The following is a 17,234-nucleotide window of genomic DNA, read 5'->3' as shown; positions in this document are numbered from 1 at the left end:
ACAAGAACTCCAGCCTGGTGATGATTCACAGGATCCCATTGTCAGGGCAGGAAGAACAACTATTGCCAGATGAGCTGTTTTTTCAGGATATCATTACAACCAAGATGAGGCTTTCTATGCACAGAGCAGTTCCTTAAGACTAGAGATATATTTTTCCTGGGGGAAGTGTAAGATTAAAGGGTTGCATAATTACCCACTTAGGAAACTGAAACTGTCATAAACTGACAAAAAACAAAGCCAAGAATAATTACTGCTTATAAATTTTGCAGGATAACAAACAAGACTTTAATTGATGCTTTTTTTAAGAGGCAAGATCTTTATAGATCTTATCACTATGGATTTGTGCTGATATATATATTTTAACAGGGAGCAAGGGCAGAAAATTGTCCCTAAATTAGAAAGTTGGAACCATCATTTAACTGTAAAACTTATAGTTAGCAAAGTACTGAAGACCATCCTTAATTAGCAATCACTTTTATCACTGACTGTCTATTTCTGCTGGGGGATTTGTAGTTCAGTGGGAAAACTCAAAGCAGGGTCTCTTTCAGGTTCAGTTTTTAAACCAGCTGTATTCAGTGCAGTGCAACTTGTTCTACAGAAGCACAGCCTAAAAGATGGAGAGCAGCTGAGAATCTTGTCTGGGCAGGGGACAACTGCAGGCACCTCCATCAGATGTGACAGGAGACATTGTGTGCAGGTCTTTGAGGATAATAGCACAGGAAAGGAACCAAAAGGGCTTTCAGAGTTAGAGGAAGGAGTTAACATTCAACTCTGTGAATCTGGCATTTGTATTTCGAGAGAAAGCTCAGTGAGACCAAGCATACAAAAGGCTGAAATGGGGAAGAATAGACTGCTGCCAACAGGCTTTCTTGCAAAGGTAAATAATAAAAAATAAAAGGTCAAAGCTTGGAGGTAAGAACAAGAACATACAGGATAAGCAACTGAAAGAATCTTTTTATAACCAGAGGCTCTTAGATGTGGAACAGACTGGGCCGTGATTCTGGAAGTGCAGTGGGCAATTGCACACAGTGCTTTTTATGTTCTCTGCTCACCTAATTTTAAAATGGGGTCATATGCTATAGTATGAGTGAAATACTTTGGAAGTAGAAACTTATGTGTGAAGATGTCTGTGCTGTAAATCTGTGATAATTAAAGAATAAAAAAGTATTAATGAACTGGACAAAATAAATCCCAATGTTATAATTGTGCTATTACACCCAGACCAGAGCTGGCTGATGGACAGAGCCATCACCAGTCACAGCAGATGATTTAATAGTTCTTGGGGAGGAGATTATATGGCAAACAGAATGATCTGTGCTGGGTTTTGAATGAGCAGAGATGGATGAATAGAGAAAAGAATTAATCATATGTGTCTCTCTACAGACATGAAATTCTGATCTCTTGCCTGAGGAGCTGCAGATGCAAAGAACTGCCTGAGTCCAGCAGTTTGTCCCAGAACATAAATGATCTTTACACAGCACAGTACAGGGCTGAGCTGGCCAGTGCTTTGTGTGTCAGGTCTGCTGGAAGCAAAGATGCACCACAATTCCCCACAAATCAGATAAACCCCCCACTTCTTTTTCCTCTTCTCCAAATTATTGTGAAGCGGGGATGTAGGGTGACCATGGCACTCCCAGAGATCCTGGTGTTTAATCAGCTTTCGGGAGGCATCTCTGGACCCTTCCTGCCAAAGAGGATCCCTGGAGCTGCCAGCTTTCACAGCTGCCTGTTGCAAAGCCAAGCTCTAAGGGGACTCAGCCAGCCCAGAGGTTTATGCTGAGACATGGAGCATTAAAAAAAAACCCTTTGGGATTTCTGGGTGCCCTGCTGTCTGGCAAAAATATTTGAAGCCTTGATGCCTGGTTTAAGCCAGCATCTCAGGGCTCTAATGCATCTGGAAGCTGCATTGCAGTTGAAACTTCTGGGTTTTTTTGAAATTTAGCATTTCTAGAAGTGCAAGGCTGTTCTGGATTCTCATACACTGAAAGGAAACAAGGGTCTTTGCACAGAATTCTTTCTGTACTGAATGCAGTGTGTTATCCCTGAATGCCACTTCTCTGGCATTTTCCAGCAGAAACAATTTTGTCAGAAAGTTTGGGCTACCACTGCTTGCAGGGACAAAGCACATCTGGCCAGCTGTGAAGGAGCTGTGCTCCTTTGTCAGCCCAGAGTGCAGTTCATGGCTCTACATGCTAGACGCCCAAAATTTAAATGTGTTGCTCCATTCATGGAGAAGTATCAATAAGGACTCAAAAATGATAACAGGCACAATAAGAAGAAGAAAAACCAAATCAGCTTCCTGCTAGAAGCAAAATTCAGCTGTGTTATCTCCTGCATTCAGTGCCATTGACAGCAGTGCAAGCAAAGGAATTCTGAGAACTTTTGCCATCAGAGTGTGACTGGAGCAGCACATCAGCTTTTTGCTCCTCCAGTAACAGCCTCTGCACACTCCTGTTGCCTTTGGAGATTGCTTTTCCACAGTGCTAAAACTCACCAGGTATTTGTGCTGCCCGCTGAGGCCAGATGAACCAGCAGCACCATCCCAAATTTACTGAATTTGTGCCATCACCAGCCTGTTCTTGGTGCTAGAGAAGAAACAGGAGAACAAATTGACAAGCAGAGGGAAGAGATTGCCTTGAGGGGAAAGAGAAGATTACAGCATTTCTGAAAGAACCCCTGAAATGGCTGTGAGCTGTATTCTGCAGCAGGATGAGGACATTCCTGGGATGTTTCCCAAAGCCAGACTGCTGCCAGTGTCCAAACCAAGAGAGGCAGGCAGTGAAAGGGGTGTGGGATGTGCCCACTGCCACTACAACCAGCTCACTGCTCCTTTTTCCCCTTTCCCCAATCTACCCATCTGAAATTGCACAAGGCTGCAGCCTCTCAGGCAATCCAGGAACAAAAGACATTGCAGCTGTTTGTATTGTATTTATATGGTAATTCCATCACAAAGCATTGAATAAATACAATGTGCCACACACATGCCAAATTCAGTAATTGTTAGGATTCACAGCAATAGAATGCTGCAGCAGGCTAGATTAGAAATAAGGAATTAAATGTAGTTTTTCCTGTACAGGTTAGTTATTAGCCACTGCATCCTGCACCAGAAGGATTAAATCAAACAGAAAAAATTCAACTGTGAGGCAACAACAGAAGGTACAGTAAAAGGCTGGCTGCAAGGCTAGCCCCCATTCATGCCTCCAGGTGACATGTTAGTGACCAACTATGAGAATAATCTGATTCTTTTCACATGAATATTTTTATCTGGAATATTTTCAAATATAATAAATTAATTTTTTTGCGTTATGCAACTATTTAAATTTCCAAGCATGCTCCTTTGAAGTGGCACTAGCTGATTCTCTGTTCATCAGTTTCTGACCTGTGCCTCCTGCTTACTTCTGCTTTGTCTCATGAACTAATAATGGTCTTGAGAGTCTTGATTTTGATATGTGAAGTAGCATTAGGAGTTTACTTGCTGTACTCTGCTCTATTAACACTTAATATACTTCAGTGAAACAGGATTAGCTTGAGAATTTAATTGAATTCTTTGAAAAAGCCCCAAAAGTTCTGACCCAGATTTGGAGCAAAACTTATCCATGAACATCTTCTTAACATGGATTGTCTTGTTATTGTCTTATACAATTTAAGGGAGGAGAAGTAGGCTTCAAAGTGCTCAATTTAAGTCCAGTTCAGAACAAATGAACTTGACTTAAAAATGAAGTTGACTTTTATGACTTAAAAAAATTTTTAGCTGGAGCACCATCATTGGGTGGGCTGAAGAGCAGGTTTGCTGCTGGGTGGTTTCCACATCAGAGAAGTCTCACAGCTGGTCTGTGCCACCATTCTCTGAGGAGCTTCAGCAGCCATGGGCTGGACAGTCTCATTTAGGATGGCTCAGCCATGGCCAGGATGGAGAAGAGCAGTGCTGGAGAGCTGGGCCATTGCCCTGTGCTGGAGCTCTCCTCCTGCTGGGTCACTGGGGTGGCTCTGGAAGGTGTGACTGGGTTCCAGCAGCAGCAGAGCCATAAAGAGAAGGCTCTGGAAGGTGTGACTGGGTTCCAGAGCAGCAGAACCACAAAGAAGAGGCTCTGGAAGGTGTGACTGGGTTCCAGAACAGCAGAGCCATAAAGAAGAGGCTCTGGAAGGTGTGACTGGGTTCAGAGCAGCAGGGCCATAAAGAAGAGGCTCTGGAAGGTGTGACTGGGTTCAGAGCAGCCATAAAGAGGAGGATCCAGATGGCCCAGCTGGAGCAGACCCTGCACTTGGTGTGGATCCCACCCTTGCAGCTTCTCCCTGCGTGTCCCCTGCCAGTGCCTGAGCTGTTCTGGAGCCCAGAGTGACAATGACATCATTTGGTTCCACAGCAGAGATTTGGGACCCTCTGTGTCACTGCCAGGCCTCACCTCTGGTTCACAGTGACAATGACAGCCCCAAGTGACAATTAAAGCACTAATGGCTGCAGAGCACAGGGGGCCTGTCCCATGGGACCACCACCAGTGACAGCAGCAGGAGCTGGGCTGGTAATTAATCACAGCATCCCTTCCCAATGGCTCTAAACTATTGGCACCAGGTGTGAGGTGTCCTCCCATTTCTCATTGTGTCAATTCAGGCTTCTTTTAACGTTTTCTTTGCACTTATTGACTTAATAGGCAATTTGGATTTTTGTTGCTTTTAAACACAGCTGGCCACTGTTCTATTTCTGGCTGCCACACTGAGGATGAAGTGTGATCATTAAGTTAATACCCAGTTTAACTATACCAGTCTGTGTCTAAATTGAACCAAAGTTATGCATTAATAACTTCAGGCTTACTTCTTCAGTCCCTCTCACTGTGTGTAATTGCTTGATAATTTTATTTCCCTATAGTAATTATTTTCATGCTATCTTTTTGTGCACACAATAATATCATTTTACTTGTTTCTTTGTCACTGAAAATTATCCTGGAGATTGCAGAACAGACAAAATAGTTTAATCCTGTCACTGGCTGTGACTAATCTCATTGTTGTCTCCACTTTTACTTTATGAATTTTGTGTCATTACCAGGAAGAAGCTCACTATATGCTAAAAAAATAGTTGACTACTACATACCTGCTTTAAATAAAATAAAATGTTCATTCTTTCTTTTTTGAAAATGTAAGAAACTTCTGTGTGAAGCTGTTCTGAACCATGCCTCAGAGGTGTCATTGCTCACTGGGACAGAGTCAGAGCTTTACTTAAAGGCTCAATAATGTTAACATAATCTTCCCCAGTGGTTCACATCCCAGGAGCTCAAACCATTTTATGAAAAATAATTAATTATCCTTCAGCACAGCTGCTCCCAGGTGAGCCAGTTATCCCTGATGTTAGAAGAGGAGCTGAGAGCCAGAGGTTGGTGTCTGTGGGGAGTGCTGAGGGCTGGGGTGGCAATTCCTGCCCTGGCCTCTCCAGGTGTCCTCACCTGTGCTCCATTCCAGGGTTCAGCCACATCTCCAGCCTTGCACACAAGCTGTGAACTGATGTCTGATGGTTTCTGTGTTTATTTCCCCCCACTTTCGAACTTCTGTTGCCTTGCTTGCATTTTTGAGTCTTTTGGAAACACTGCAGAATTTTGGGTCGGTTTCAAAAATCTTTTCTCTGGTTCAAGGACATGTTGAGTGGGATGTGAAGGAGAATCTCTGTTCTGCAAGGGGTCAGAGCAGACTTCTGCCTGTCACACTAATTCCTGTGCTGCTTTAAGCACATCACAAAAAGCTTGTTTGTTCCTGAATTGTTGAAATCAGAGGATGGAGGCTGACCTCACACAAGCAGTGACACCAGGGCACTTACAGCTAGAGCTGCAGAGTGCAAGTAAATTAGTTACCTTTTTTTTTTTTCTGTTTTCTGAGCTCTTGAGAGCTAATTTTATGATATGTATGTGTAATTTATTTATGGTTTATATTCCTCTTTACCAGTATTATTGGCTTTAATTCATGGTAGCATCAGAATAACTTCCCATCTCCTGTTGTATTTCTGGCAAGCCGTGAAAATGAGAGGTGGGCCTGTGAGAACCTCATGACATTTAGACTACACATCATCTAAATATACTCCAACAAACACAATGATTTCTAATAGGGAAATCCATCTTGTACAGGCAGCATTTGTGTGTTCAGACACACAAGACAGCCTTATTCACAGACCAGTTTTACAATTTGAGTTTAAAAACAACTTCTGAAACATGGCTGTTCTCTCATGACAGACATTTCAAAATCTGTCTCACTTTTTTTTCTCAAGATTCTGTTATCTTGAAAAAAAAAAAAGATGTTTTATTTTTGTTTCTCCACTTTCTTAATTAAGAAAGGAAGTCAAAATTTGCAGATAATACTAGCAGGGTAACTTTAAAAAATATTTAATCTATATTTAAATACAAGGGAAATAGATTTTGTTTATATAGTATAGAATGTTTTTCCTTTGCCTCCATTTTGGGAGAACCATGAACTAAGCTCATACAGGGGCTATTTGCTGAGATTTTGTAGTTTCATTGCTACTCCAAGTTTTTGTCAGAAATTCTTCTCAGCTGTGCTTAGTCTGTCATGAGGGACTTCAGAATTTGTCTTCTCTTAATTAATTGAACAGCTTATTTTCTGGTGCTTTTTGTCTGCTGTTTTCTGCATAATTATGCTGAGTATAATTTGACCTCTGTATATTTCTCTATATTTCCCTTTTCAAATCAATACAACTGAAACAGGTTTTTTTTTCAGGAATATCTCAACATTTGGGTACCAAGATATGCAGCCAACCTATTTTTCAGTGTCTAAATTCTTGTTTAACGTGAAGGCCAAGTATGATGAACCCTTGGAATGGGGTTTTCCAGAGGCCAAGCAGTTTCTTTTCCAAACCCATCTCATATAAATTGGTTGCTTTAGGTTCTGTCCATAGCCCTATTTCTCTCTGGGTTACAGAGATAACACATCAATTATGGAGAAATAATCACAGAAGCACCCTGGCATTACCAGCTGCCAAGTTATTACTGCAAAGTGCTTTTTCCCATTTTAATGCCCTTGCAGGATGAGCTCCTGCATCATTTCTGAGCCCATCCTTGTCTCCTCTTGGTGGGGCTGGGCTTTAGCTCCAGGGTGAGCAGCAGGGAGAGTTAGAGGGGTTAAATTTGGGGAATATTCATGGGTTTATGTTGCCTGCACCAAGGTAGGACTCTGCAGAGCTGCAGGTGATTGCTCTGAGAGGGTTTTGTGGCAGTGGTATCAGTTCAGGAATGGTGGCTGTGGATGGGGTTGGGATTCCTCAGAGGGATGACTGAGCCTGACTAACAAAATGATTGTCACTTTGGCTTAGGGAGTATTTCCCTTCTAAACTGTTACATTGCAAGTAATCAGAAAAAACAATAGAGAAAGCAGTCAGCACAGCATTCAGCTAGAGTATTTTTTGCTGCTTGAATTAATTACTCCATAGTTAGGTAGCTCTGTGATTTAATTTACATTCCTGAAAAACACCATTAAGACAGTCTGACTGGCTTAATTCATTTTCTCTGCTTCCACACACAGATCAACTTGACATCATTTCAATGGCTGAAACAACAATGATGCCTGAGGAAATTGAGCTTGAGATGGCAAAGATCCAGAGACTTCGGGAAGTCTTAGTCAGAAGAGAATCAGAACTCAGGTTTATGTAAGTATCAATCCCTCTGGGAAAACACTATGCAAAATTAATCAAAATAGGAAAGAATGGTATTTAGAAGACTTTTATCTGCTTGACATTTTAAAAGGGAGAAAGATAAAGAGCATCCCAGTTAGGTGAGCACTTACAAAATGCCGTTGGGAAATGATTTTTGTAGTTGCAAAGGAAATTACTGCTTTTTTATTCAGCACCTTTTTTTTATTCAGCACGATTTGCAGAATACATAAAATGGATCTCTTACAAAAGGAAACTTTAGCAAAGTGCCTGTCTCTGCAGCATCTTTTCCTACCTGATTTCAGTCCTTTGTGGCAAGGATATTTGTCTGAACAAAATATCAACAGGTAGGGGATTTGAAGCTTCCACAGTCTAACCTAATTCAGGCTTTATTCCTGCTTCATTAGTGGTCTTAGACAGCTCCTGTCACAAGAGAGCAGCACACTGTGCTTTGCACTAATAGCAGCCAAGACTTGACATTTGTTAAATGGAAGCCATTAAGTTATGAACACAAAACACTTTCTGATATATCAAATTAAATATCAATATTCCAAGAGGGATTTCCAAAAAGGTCAGGCATAGGAGCCTCACTGTAGGTTTGTTAATATTAATTCAATTCTGATGGTGAAGGCAATAGGGTTAATATTCCTAAGTCATCAAATTTAGAAATGTATTATTTTGAAGTATCCTCAGTCTGTGAGTATCTGAGGTCAGAAACAAATGCCTTTGCTGACAGGCCAAGAACTTCAGTAGCTCTAAAACCTGCTGAGCTCAGACCCTTGGCATTAATGAAGCTTCAGTCGCCTGAAAAAACTCACTGGCTTTCCGTTTATGTTCAAGTACAGGGGGCTGGTGCTTTGACTCTTACACTGGAGGTTAACTTTAGTGCCCTGATTGCATTGCCAGAAGCTGGAAGCCTCACCCCTCTGCAAACAGCACATCTTTGAGTGTTATCCCAGACTTCTGCCAGAATCACTGCTTAGACACCTTTGGAGTAAGGACTGGTTATAGTGGCACTGACCTTTAGTAATGCCTTTGTGGTACAAATAAAGTGAACAGGAAAGGTTTTGTCACTCCTGCTCCTGATAGTCAAATCACTACTTGGTTATTGGTTTGTACATAAATTTAATCTGGAAGAAGCCTCATCATTGAACCCTGCACTTCTCTTGACATTTTCTATATCAAACAAAGCACTGAAATAAACTGCCCCAGTGAATGAGAGCGATTGTTCTGTTTGTTCTGGTATCCAGTCTGCTCTTTTCATTTCCCCCATGCTCACACTCTTTGCTCTGTATTGCCTGGCAGGTGTTTGAGTAAGGGATTTAACACAGGAGAGCTTGCTTATTGAAAAGGGAACACAACTGGTGTTCACACTGTGCAGCTGCTCTCCTCCTGGGCCAGGTCCCACCCTCTCACCCTGCCTGGAGCTGCCCAGAGCACTGCCAGCCTCTCCCTGGCACAGGCAGGGAAGCTCCTGAGCTCCAGCCTGCAGGAGGTTGGCCCAAGGTCCTGGCACAGCAGGCAGGGGACAGAGGGGACCCCAGTTTCTGTCTTTTCTGAGCCATGGAGAGCCACAGACCCTTTCATTCCTTCAGCTGCACAGACCTAATGACCACTTTTCCAGGGATATTCACACAGCTTCCAGCCCAGCTGCTCCCTGCAGTGTGGCAAAGTGTTCTGACACTGCTCATTAATCCTTGGGGCAGTTAAATTCAGTTTGTGAATGCCACTGAATGGAATGGCCAGAGAGAAGCAGTGGTACCCAAGCTAGTGATACCCAAATAATACAGCAGCACCTGCTCTTTACTGCCTCTCATGCTGGGGGTTTGCACTGACAGAAGGGCTTGGCTACATTTGTCTTCAATGACAAATGTATTTTAATGACCTGTTGCTGAGATTAACAGCACATGTCATGGTTACCTCAGTGGTCCAAGTTTTGTATCTGTTTCACTAAGCAAATTACATAAACTAATTCATAGACATATTGTGGAAGACTTTGTATGTAGCCATATTCTTTTTTTCATTTGATTTCTGAAGCAATGAATTGCCAACATCCAAAGACCAGAAGTCTGTATGTAGGTCATGAATTTTAGTAACTGATTTCTTCTGACAGGACTGGATTCCCCTGGGAATGACCTGTCCAACCAACCAAATGCAGCTGAGCCTCCTCAGCCAGGTTTAGGCAGGCTCAGCTTTGAACACTGCTAACGAGCAGCTCTACACCTACACTCAGAGCACAGAGTGCCAGGGCAGCTTTAATGAGAGCCACAGCTCTTTAGCTTTTGCATCTGCTTTAGCCTTTCCTTTAATTAGAGCAAAAGGATAAAACACATACTTAGCATTAGGGAAACTGTGTGGTATGTTTGTATTCCCTTCTTTGCCTTTCATGCTGTTAGCAACAGAATAGAAATTCTCTTGGGTTAAATTGGTATTTTTTAAATAGTTCTTATGAAAGCATGAACACAGTGAAAGGATTCTGTAGCACTTGCACATCCAGGCACAGCTCACATTTCCAGCCACTTTTTTTTAAAATAATGGTTCTTTCTTCTCGCTGTCTGTCTGATCTTTTTATTCACATGCAGACAGATTCTAAAGCAGGAAGAGTAGACTGTAGCTGTGCTTAAAGAAAGCAGGGCTCTAAAGCTGTGCTCAGTGTCCCCAGCCCTCAGGGTCACAGCACACACAGCCTGTCAGCTCTGCTTGCACACGCCAGCAGGTGCCACAGCTCTTCCCTGCATTTAAAAATACTCACTCAAGAATAAGACAAGAAAACACTGCTAAAAAATACCCCACCCTGTGTTTGAAATACTCACCCAAGAATGAGACAACAACACGCTGCAAGCTGGGCCTGCTGCTGGTGGAAACCACAGCAAGCTCTTCCTCTGTCAGGTTTAACCATGGAGGGAATAGGCTCTAAGGCTGCTAATGGAATTTGCTATTTTCCTTGAAGAAGATGCAAATGTGGCCATGAAATAAGGACATTGGGCAGAGAACTGCTCCAGGTTAGTTTATCAGCCATTAAAAACCCCCAACAAACCCAACTGATAAAGAACCCAGCAGGCTCTGGATGCTCATGGACATGGAGTTGGGCTGCATATTTCACACTTCTGTGTGTGACCAAGGGAAAGCTGTTCCTGTGTGAGGCCATCAGGAAGGTGAGGCTGTTTCTGGCAGTTCCTCAGCTGTGCTTTGTACAGCACCTGTCTCTTCACACAACCCAAATTCTGCAGGAGGAGTCCTTGGCTGTTCATGGAATCACAGAGCAGCTTGGCTTGGAGGGGACCCACAGACTGGACATGTGCTAGTACCCATCACAATTACTTTAAAATTCAGAAGATACATTTATGAACTTGCTGCAGTTTCACTGCCTCTCCATGCCAGGCCCACAAATGCTGTCCCCAGTCCCACAGAGCAGCACATCCTGGTTTTTAGTGGCAGACCAAGGATTCACTCTCAGACAAGCACAGATATTTCTGTAGCCTGCCTATCACTGTATTAAAAAAAAAAAAACTTCACCAAAATAGAGAAAAAACCATCTGTGAGAGCAGTGGGAACAGGTTTTACCCTGTTTAAAAATGAAACAGCAAACAATTTTAAGTGAAGACCATAAATATCTGTACAGTTTCAATACATGTGATTTTCCACTCTTTTGTGCTACTTTGCAGTCTTTGTACACTCTCTTTCCTCTGCCTTGCAGAGAGAAGTGGAAGTTCCTTATTGGTGCACTAAACATAATGTAACCCTCATTTCAGTAATTAAAACTAAAGCATTTAAAGATGAAGTGTTGTCACACAAAGATACATTTAAACAGTGTGACTTTCTGGAACTCTGAAGTGAAGCAAAAATATACACGACAGAAACTCTAACTGACATCTCTGTTTTTCAAAATGTAATAATTTTTATTGCAAAACACAGCTTTTAAAATTCTCCTGCATGAAACTCAATAAAATTAAATATGTGACAGCTTATTCTTAGCCTGAGCCCAGAAATTTTTTGATTTGAAAAGCAAGGAAAGCAGATGAACTCTTACCTATTTGCTATATACTACAGTGAAATAGTTCATCCTGTAGTGTATACTTTATAAGAGGCCAGTTTTCAGATAATCCTTTTCTTTTTATCAATAAAAAGAAACAAAGAAAGCAAAATGAGCTGAAGCAATGGATTAACAGGTCATGATGTTTCCCAAACCATTGTGCCAATTGCAAGTCAGGTATTAACCTTTGTAAATGTGTCCTTTGCTTTGCTCCTTATTTTTGTTTCCTCCTTGAAAACAAAAGGAGGGCAGCTGAAAGCAGCTGTGCTCTTCATACCCAGGAAATCCAGATCACTTCTAGCTGAATACCTGCTTGCTATGAAGAATTACCTGAAGTCTACAAGGAGACAATTTTCAGATTATAAAATCAAGCCTTCCTCAATTAGGTAATGCCACAATTTATATTGTACAATCATATTTTAGCTCAGGCAACCTCAGTCACAGCGGAGCAGATGCACTGTGCTTTGGTCTGTAATTACATTATCAAATGCTATTTTTGTCTCAGGACCCTGCCTTGCTTGGTGCCCAGGATGGACCTCCTCAGGATATGGCCAGGTTATGTAGGAATTGTGGCTGTTTGTAGCATCTCTCCTTCAATGATACTGATACTATCAAATTTCATAAAATTACGCCAGGAGCTGTTGTGACTGTCTCCAGCCAGCCCAGGAAATGAAAATATACCTTGAAGACATCAGATGCTATCTCCAGCTCTTCCTGGTTTGTTTTTGGAATAGCTGAGAGCTCAGCATATATAGATCTGAAGGAGACAATATGTACAGACAAGCATCAGTTTACAGCCTGCCAGCATCCCCCTCCTTCACTTCTCAGGCTTCTCTCAGCTCCTTCCTGAAAACATTCTGGATAAAAAGAGTTTTGGGTCAAGCTGTGAATGTTCAATCTGTCTGTGCTGTTGAGGAAAGCAAACACACCACGTCAGAACATGCACACTCTCTCTTCCTTTCCAGTGCTCCTGTCCCACTTCCTTTATTTTCTTCTTTCCTGGTGAGATGACAGACCCATGAGCTGAGGGAGCTGCTGGGGCAGCATCCTGTGTGTCACACATTTAATGTGTTGCTGCTGTGGATGTGTTTGGCTTCAGAAGCAGTTTAGGACTGCTGGGGGCATGAAAATCTGCTGGTTGTGAAATCCGACATGGTTGTGAAAATGGATGATGCATGTGTTAGCTCAGTTTAGCTGACAGGGATAGGCAGAAAACCCCCAGACCTCTACTGAACTTCAAAATAATTTGTAGTGCAAAATTCATGCATTTTAAAACACATTAACATGTTTGCACCCAGTAAATATTACTAGCAAAGGTGAGATCATCTCACCAGCAATTCCTCTGGAAAGACATGCAATTCTTATAAAACAGCCTCCACTGTCCTCATGAAACACAGCCTGTGGGAGATCTGCCTGTGCCTGCCACTGCTGGCTTTCCAGATGGAAAGCAAAGCCTGAAGCCAGCTTTATTGGATGACCTTGAACTAAAACTGTGCAAGTTGCTTCCACCTGTGATAGCTGTCTTGGGATGGTTATTTCTGCCATGTAGGTGCTACTGAATGGCAGTTTTTTAATGTGTAGGGAATAGAAGATATTAAATATAAAGCCCTATTAGATTGCTTTAGGCAATTACTGAAAACATTTTACTTGTTAAACTTTTTTTTTTAATCTGTAAAAATGCTATAAATGCAGTGGTGTATTTGCTTAATGTCTGTGTGATTATTACATCTCTAAACTAATACTGTGAAGAGGCCAAATTCACCTCCACACTGGCTCAGAACTAAAGCTGGTCATTGTCTTTGTACACTCTCACTACACATTAGTAGATGACTGCCTTTTCTCCAGAGTACTCATAACATCTACATCATCCAAATTCTGCATAGTTCTAGTCAGGATTTTGGACCATTTTACACTACTATGTTTGTTTACTTGAAATCCCAGACCTTTTGTGTAGAAAAGTTTGCTGCAACTTGACTTTGCTGTCCAGAGTACATCGTTTATCCCCAGTTTGGTATTTTTTTCTTGCTTCAAATCAGGCTTACTTTTTCTTTACTTGCCTTTATAACCTTTATCCTTCTCTTGGTTTGCAAACTCCATGAATCTCAGTTGTCCTGCTGTGGTATTGATGTATCCATTGCTGGAAGCAGCTGAGGTGGGACAGTCAGTAATGATCATTCTGGAGGGTATTGGGTAGAATGGTAGAATCTCAAACTTAGGGCAAATTCATGGGGAAAATGTAAACTCTGTGTTCCTTTGAATAACAACAGGACATCCACAGAGGTCAGAGGAAGTCTCACCTTTGTGTCAGTTCAGTATGCACAGCACATTTTATTTTAAATACAGAATTATTTTATACAGGTATATTATTTAAATATATAGGTATATTATTTAACAGGTATATACAGGTATATTATTTATACAGGTATATTATTTAAATATACAGGTACTTTAAATACAGAAAGGCCTCTCTGCTGATTGCCTGCCTTAATGCAACCCCTGCAAAGGGAAACAACCCCAAAATACACAAGAACTGCTGAAGTGAGAGCTTAATTCCCTTGGTGATGGCAACCTTAAATAAACCAACTGAGAAATCCCATGTTTTAATTTAAAATGAGTGCAGTAAATCTAGTAGACACAAAGTGGGAATACGAAACAAACAGTCTTATAACTGGCTGAGCTCAGAAAGCAATGCTGCAAAGTAACAGAAAAATGTGTTCATGGGGGTTCCATTCTCAGGTGAGAAAAGGCAGCAGTAATTGCTGTCTCTGTATGAACCAAGTTCATTTCAAATTTTAATTCTTTTCTGAACTAAATACTTTAACACTCCTAAAAGTGTCTCACTAATGTGACATCAACTCTGATTTCTCAGTGGCTTCATGCCTTGTGTGGCAACAGAGCCCCACACTGAGCATCACCCTGGGAAGGGACAGTGAGAGGAAGGAGATGAAACAGGCTGGCAGAAGTGTGAGGAGCAGTGCTAACTCACTGCTTATATTATTGCTAAGCAGGCATTCTGACTTTTGCTTTCTTGGGTACTTTTGATTCTTTTGCTTTTCCTTTTTTCCTTTGTACTGGATGTTATCTGTTTTCTGCCATCTCAGGCTAAGCAGGAATTCCCTTAGGATTGTTTACTTCTGTGTTCGTACCTGGTACTTTTCTCTGAGTTTTGCACCTTGCTGTTACTGCAGTGTAAATAAGTAACACCAGCAAAACCAGGTTTTTGCTCATGAATAGAGCTGTTGTTGTCAGTGTTTTCTGATAAGATCTGTCTTTTCATGGAAAGGAGCAATAAATCTTCTCTCCTTCACAGTTCTGAAATCTTAACAATACAGCATCACTTATTGTGATTTCCTACCTTTTTTTTTTTTTCTTCCTGATTGTATCTTGCTCTCAGAACATAGGATGGACTTGGGGAGGCTGTAGAGGAGGAGGCAGCTGTGTGATGATACATATTATTCAATAAATAGAAATGTCAGGTTGTCAGCTTCAGGAGATAAGGCACCAGGAGGAGAAACACCCAGCCCAGCTGTAAGGTCCTGGTGCAGCCGGGTGTGGCCCAGGCTCTCCTGCATGACAGGGGGAGGTTGTGGCTGTGTCACACTGAGCTTTGCCTCCCAAGCACACTGGAAACAACCAGAGCCCTTGAGGAAATAACCAGGGAACTGCAAGCTATGAAATGGCACAAGGTGCTTTTGTAATGTCAAATGGTCAAAGCTCGAGGTCTCTGGGATTAGGAACAGCATTTCCAGGGCACTGCCAAGGGTGTGGGAGCCCCAGGGATGTCACTGTGCCTGCTGAGGTCCAGCTCTGCCAAGCCTCCCAGCTCCTCACATGCCTGGAACCCTCAAGAACAAGAGTTCAGGACAGAATTGCAAAGTTCTGCACTGTGCACTTTAAGCTAAAGTGCAGAGATCAGCTCTGCCAGAGGAAGGAAAACGCCTTAGTTCAGTTGGATCTCTGCAGCCCCATCTCCTTTGCCCTGTTTGACAGCAAGCCATCAACCCCAGAGGAAAACACAACATTATACTTTCAATGTGAGGTTGTAAAAATGGTGCATTAAAATACTCTGAAAGGAAAAGCAATTTTTTAGTGGTGCATAATGATAAACTTATCATTCGGAAAGTATTTAATTAATTGTAAACTTGGTAGTTGAAATGCTTTTGTCTTAGAAAAGATTTCCATTATTGTCTCTGTTGAATAGCTAGAAAAACAGTTCTTTAATAGAGAACTTTCTTTAAACAGCATTTTCTACATTGAATATGTGTTGTGGTTGTCACAAAATGTTGGTAATAGAAGAAGCAGCAGCTTTGATCTTCGACCTTGTCATGCAGAAATTTAGCACTGTATTTCCAGATGTAACCTTTTATCCCAAATTGTTCTTCATTTCCCAGCTCTACCTGTGCTGTGGTTTGCAGGAGTGGAAGGGGCAGGGGTTGTCCCCTGGGAGCCCCCAGCCCATCAGGCACTCACAGAGCCTGGCCCCCCTTTTGGGCAGCTGAGCTTCCTCCAGGCCAGGATGTTCTGCAGTAAAATGCCCCTTGCCCTGTGGTATTTCAGTGGTCCTTGTCACTGGTCTGCTGCTATAAATAGGAGAGTAACCAGTGACTTGAAAAGCCCTGGAAGGGACTGTGAGTGTTTAATTTTATACCAGAAACCTTTATATTATTTTCAGCTGGGATAACAAATAGTTGCTTTTCTGGTTTTAAAAATAAGAAAAGGTCAAACATGAAGGCAAATGAAGAAGGAAATGTATCATTGATTCTGCTGGAGACAATGACAATGCACAGCCAGCCCTAGAGTTTCCTCCTTCCTGTGCCTAATATCCAAAAATAGAACTACCAGAGCAGGTCAAATGAACCAGGCTCTATTTTTTTGTATAGAATCTTCTGTGTGCTGCTGCAAAGGGCTGATACTTGTGAATTGAAATCTGACTTCTCTACTGTCTATACGTTTTTAGACAAATTAACTTAGTCAATTTTAGCCACACGGAGAAATATTCCCCTCCACAGTGGGGCAATTTCAGGAAAATTCCTCTTGTTACTATTGATCCATGGCAGAACTTTGTAACTGGCACAGGAGATGGCCAAGCTCAAGAGAACTGAGCAATGCCCCAGTGAAAATGAAAAACAGACATTCCCTCTAGACACTGTTCTGAATTTATGTGAAATATACCTTAAATATGACCCTTCTGGGACTAGGAATTTCAAATGCCATCTTCAATTCTCTGAAACAATAGCTGAATTACATTACTGTGTAATTCAGTACAATTCAATACAAGCTGTGGTTCAGCAGCTTCTGTGCAGTGTTCCTCCAGCAGAGAGCACTTCCAGCAAGGAAAGTCAGACCCATTTCCTTTAGTAGAGCTCAAACCAGGAGCTGTGAGAGTCAGACCCATTTCCTTTGGCAGAGCAGGAGCTGTGGATTGGGAGCTGCCCTGCCAAGGCTGGCCAGCAATCTGTTCCCTTCACTGCCAGCTCTGTGTCCTGCAGCACCAGCAGCACCAGGTGCTGAGCTCAATATCAGTGACAAACACACACCAAAATGACTCAAACAACCTGT

General features: G+C 42.0%; 1 protein-coding gene across 3 annotated transcripts in view; it reads left to right on the top strand.

Annotated features, from left to right (window-relative positions):
* Positions 1 to 17,234, top strand: part of BMERB1 (bMERB domain containing 1) — a 59,576-nt gene that overhangs the window by 28,530 nt on the left and 13,812 nt on the right. For all 3 annotated transcript variants that reach the window (XM_074552934.1, XM_074552932.1, XM_074552931.1), the window contains exon 2: positions 7,516 to 7,639. In XM_074552934.1, coding sequence (XP_074409035.1) covers positions 7,516 to 7,639 — 124 coding nt within the window. The remainder of the gene's footprint in view (positions 1 to 7,515; positions 7,640 to 17,234) is intronic.

The sequence above is a fragment of the Zonotrichia albicollis genome, chromosome 16, assembly GCF_047830755.1.
Source record: "Zonotrichia albicollis isolate bZonAlb1 chromosome 16, bZonAlb1.hap1, whole genome shotgun sequence".
NCBI classification, from domain to species: Eukaryota; Metazoa; Chordata; class Aves; order Passeriformes; family Passerellidae; genus Zonotrichia; species Zonotrichia albicollis.
The sequence above is the reverse complement of the archived record's forward strand: the minus strand, read 5'-3'. Positions and strand labels throughout refer to the sequence as shown.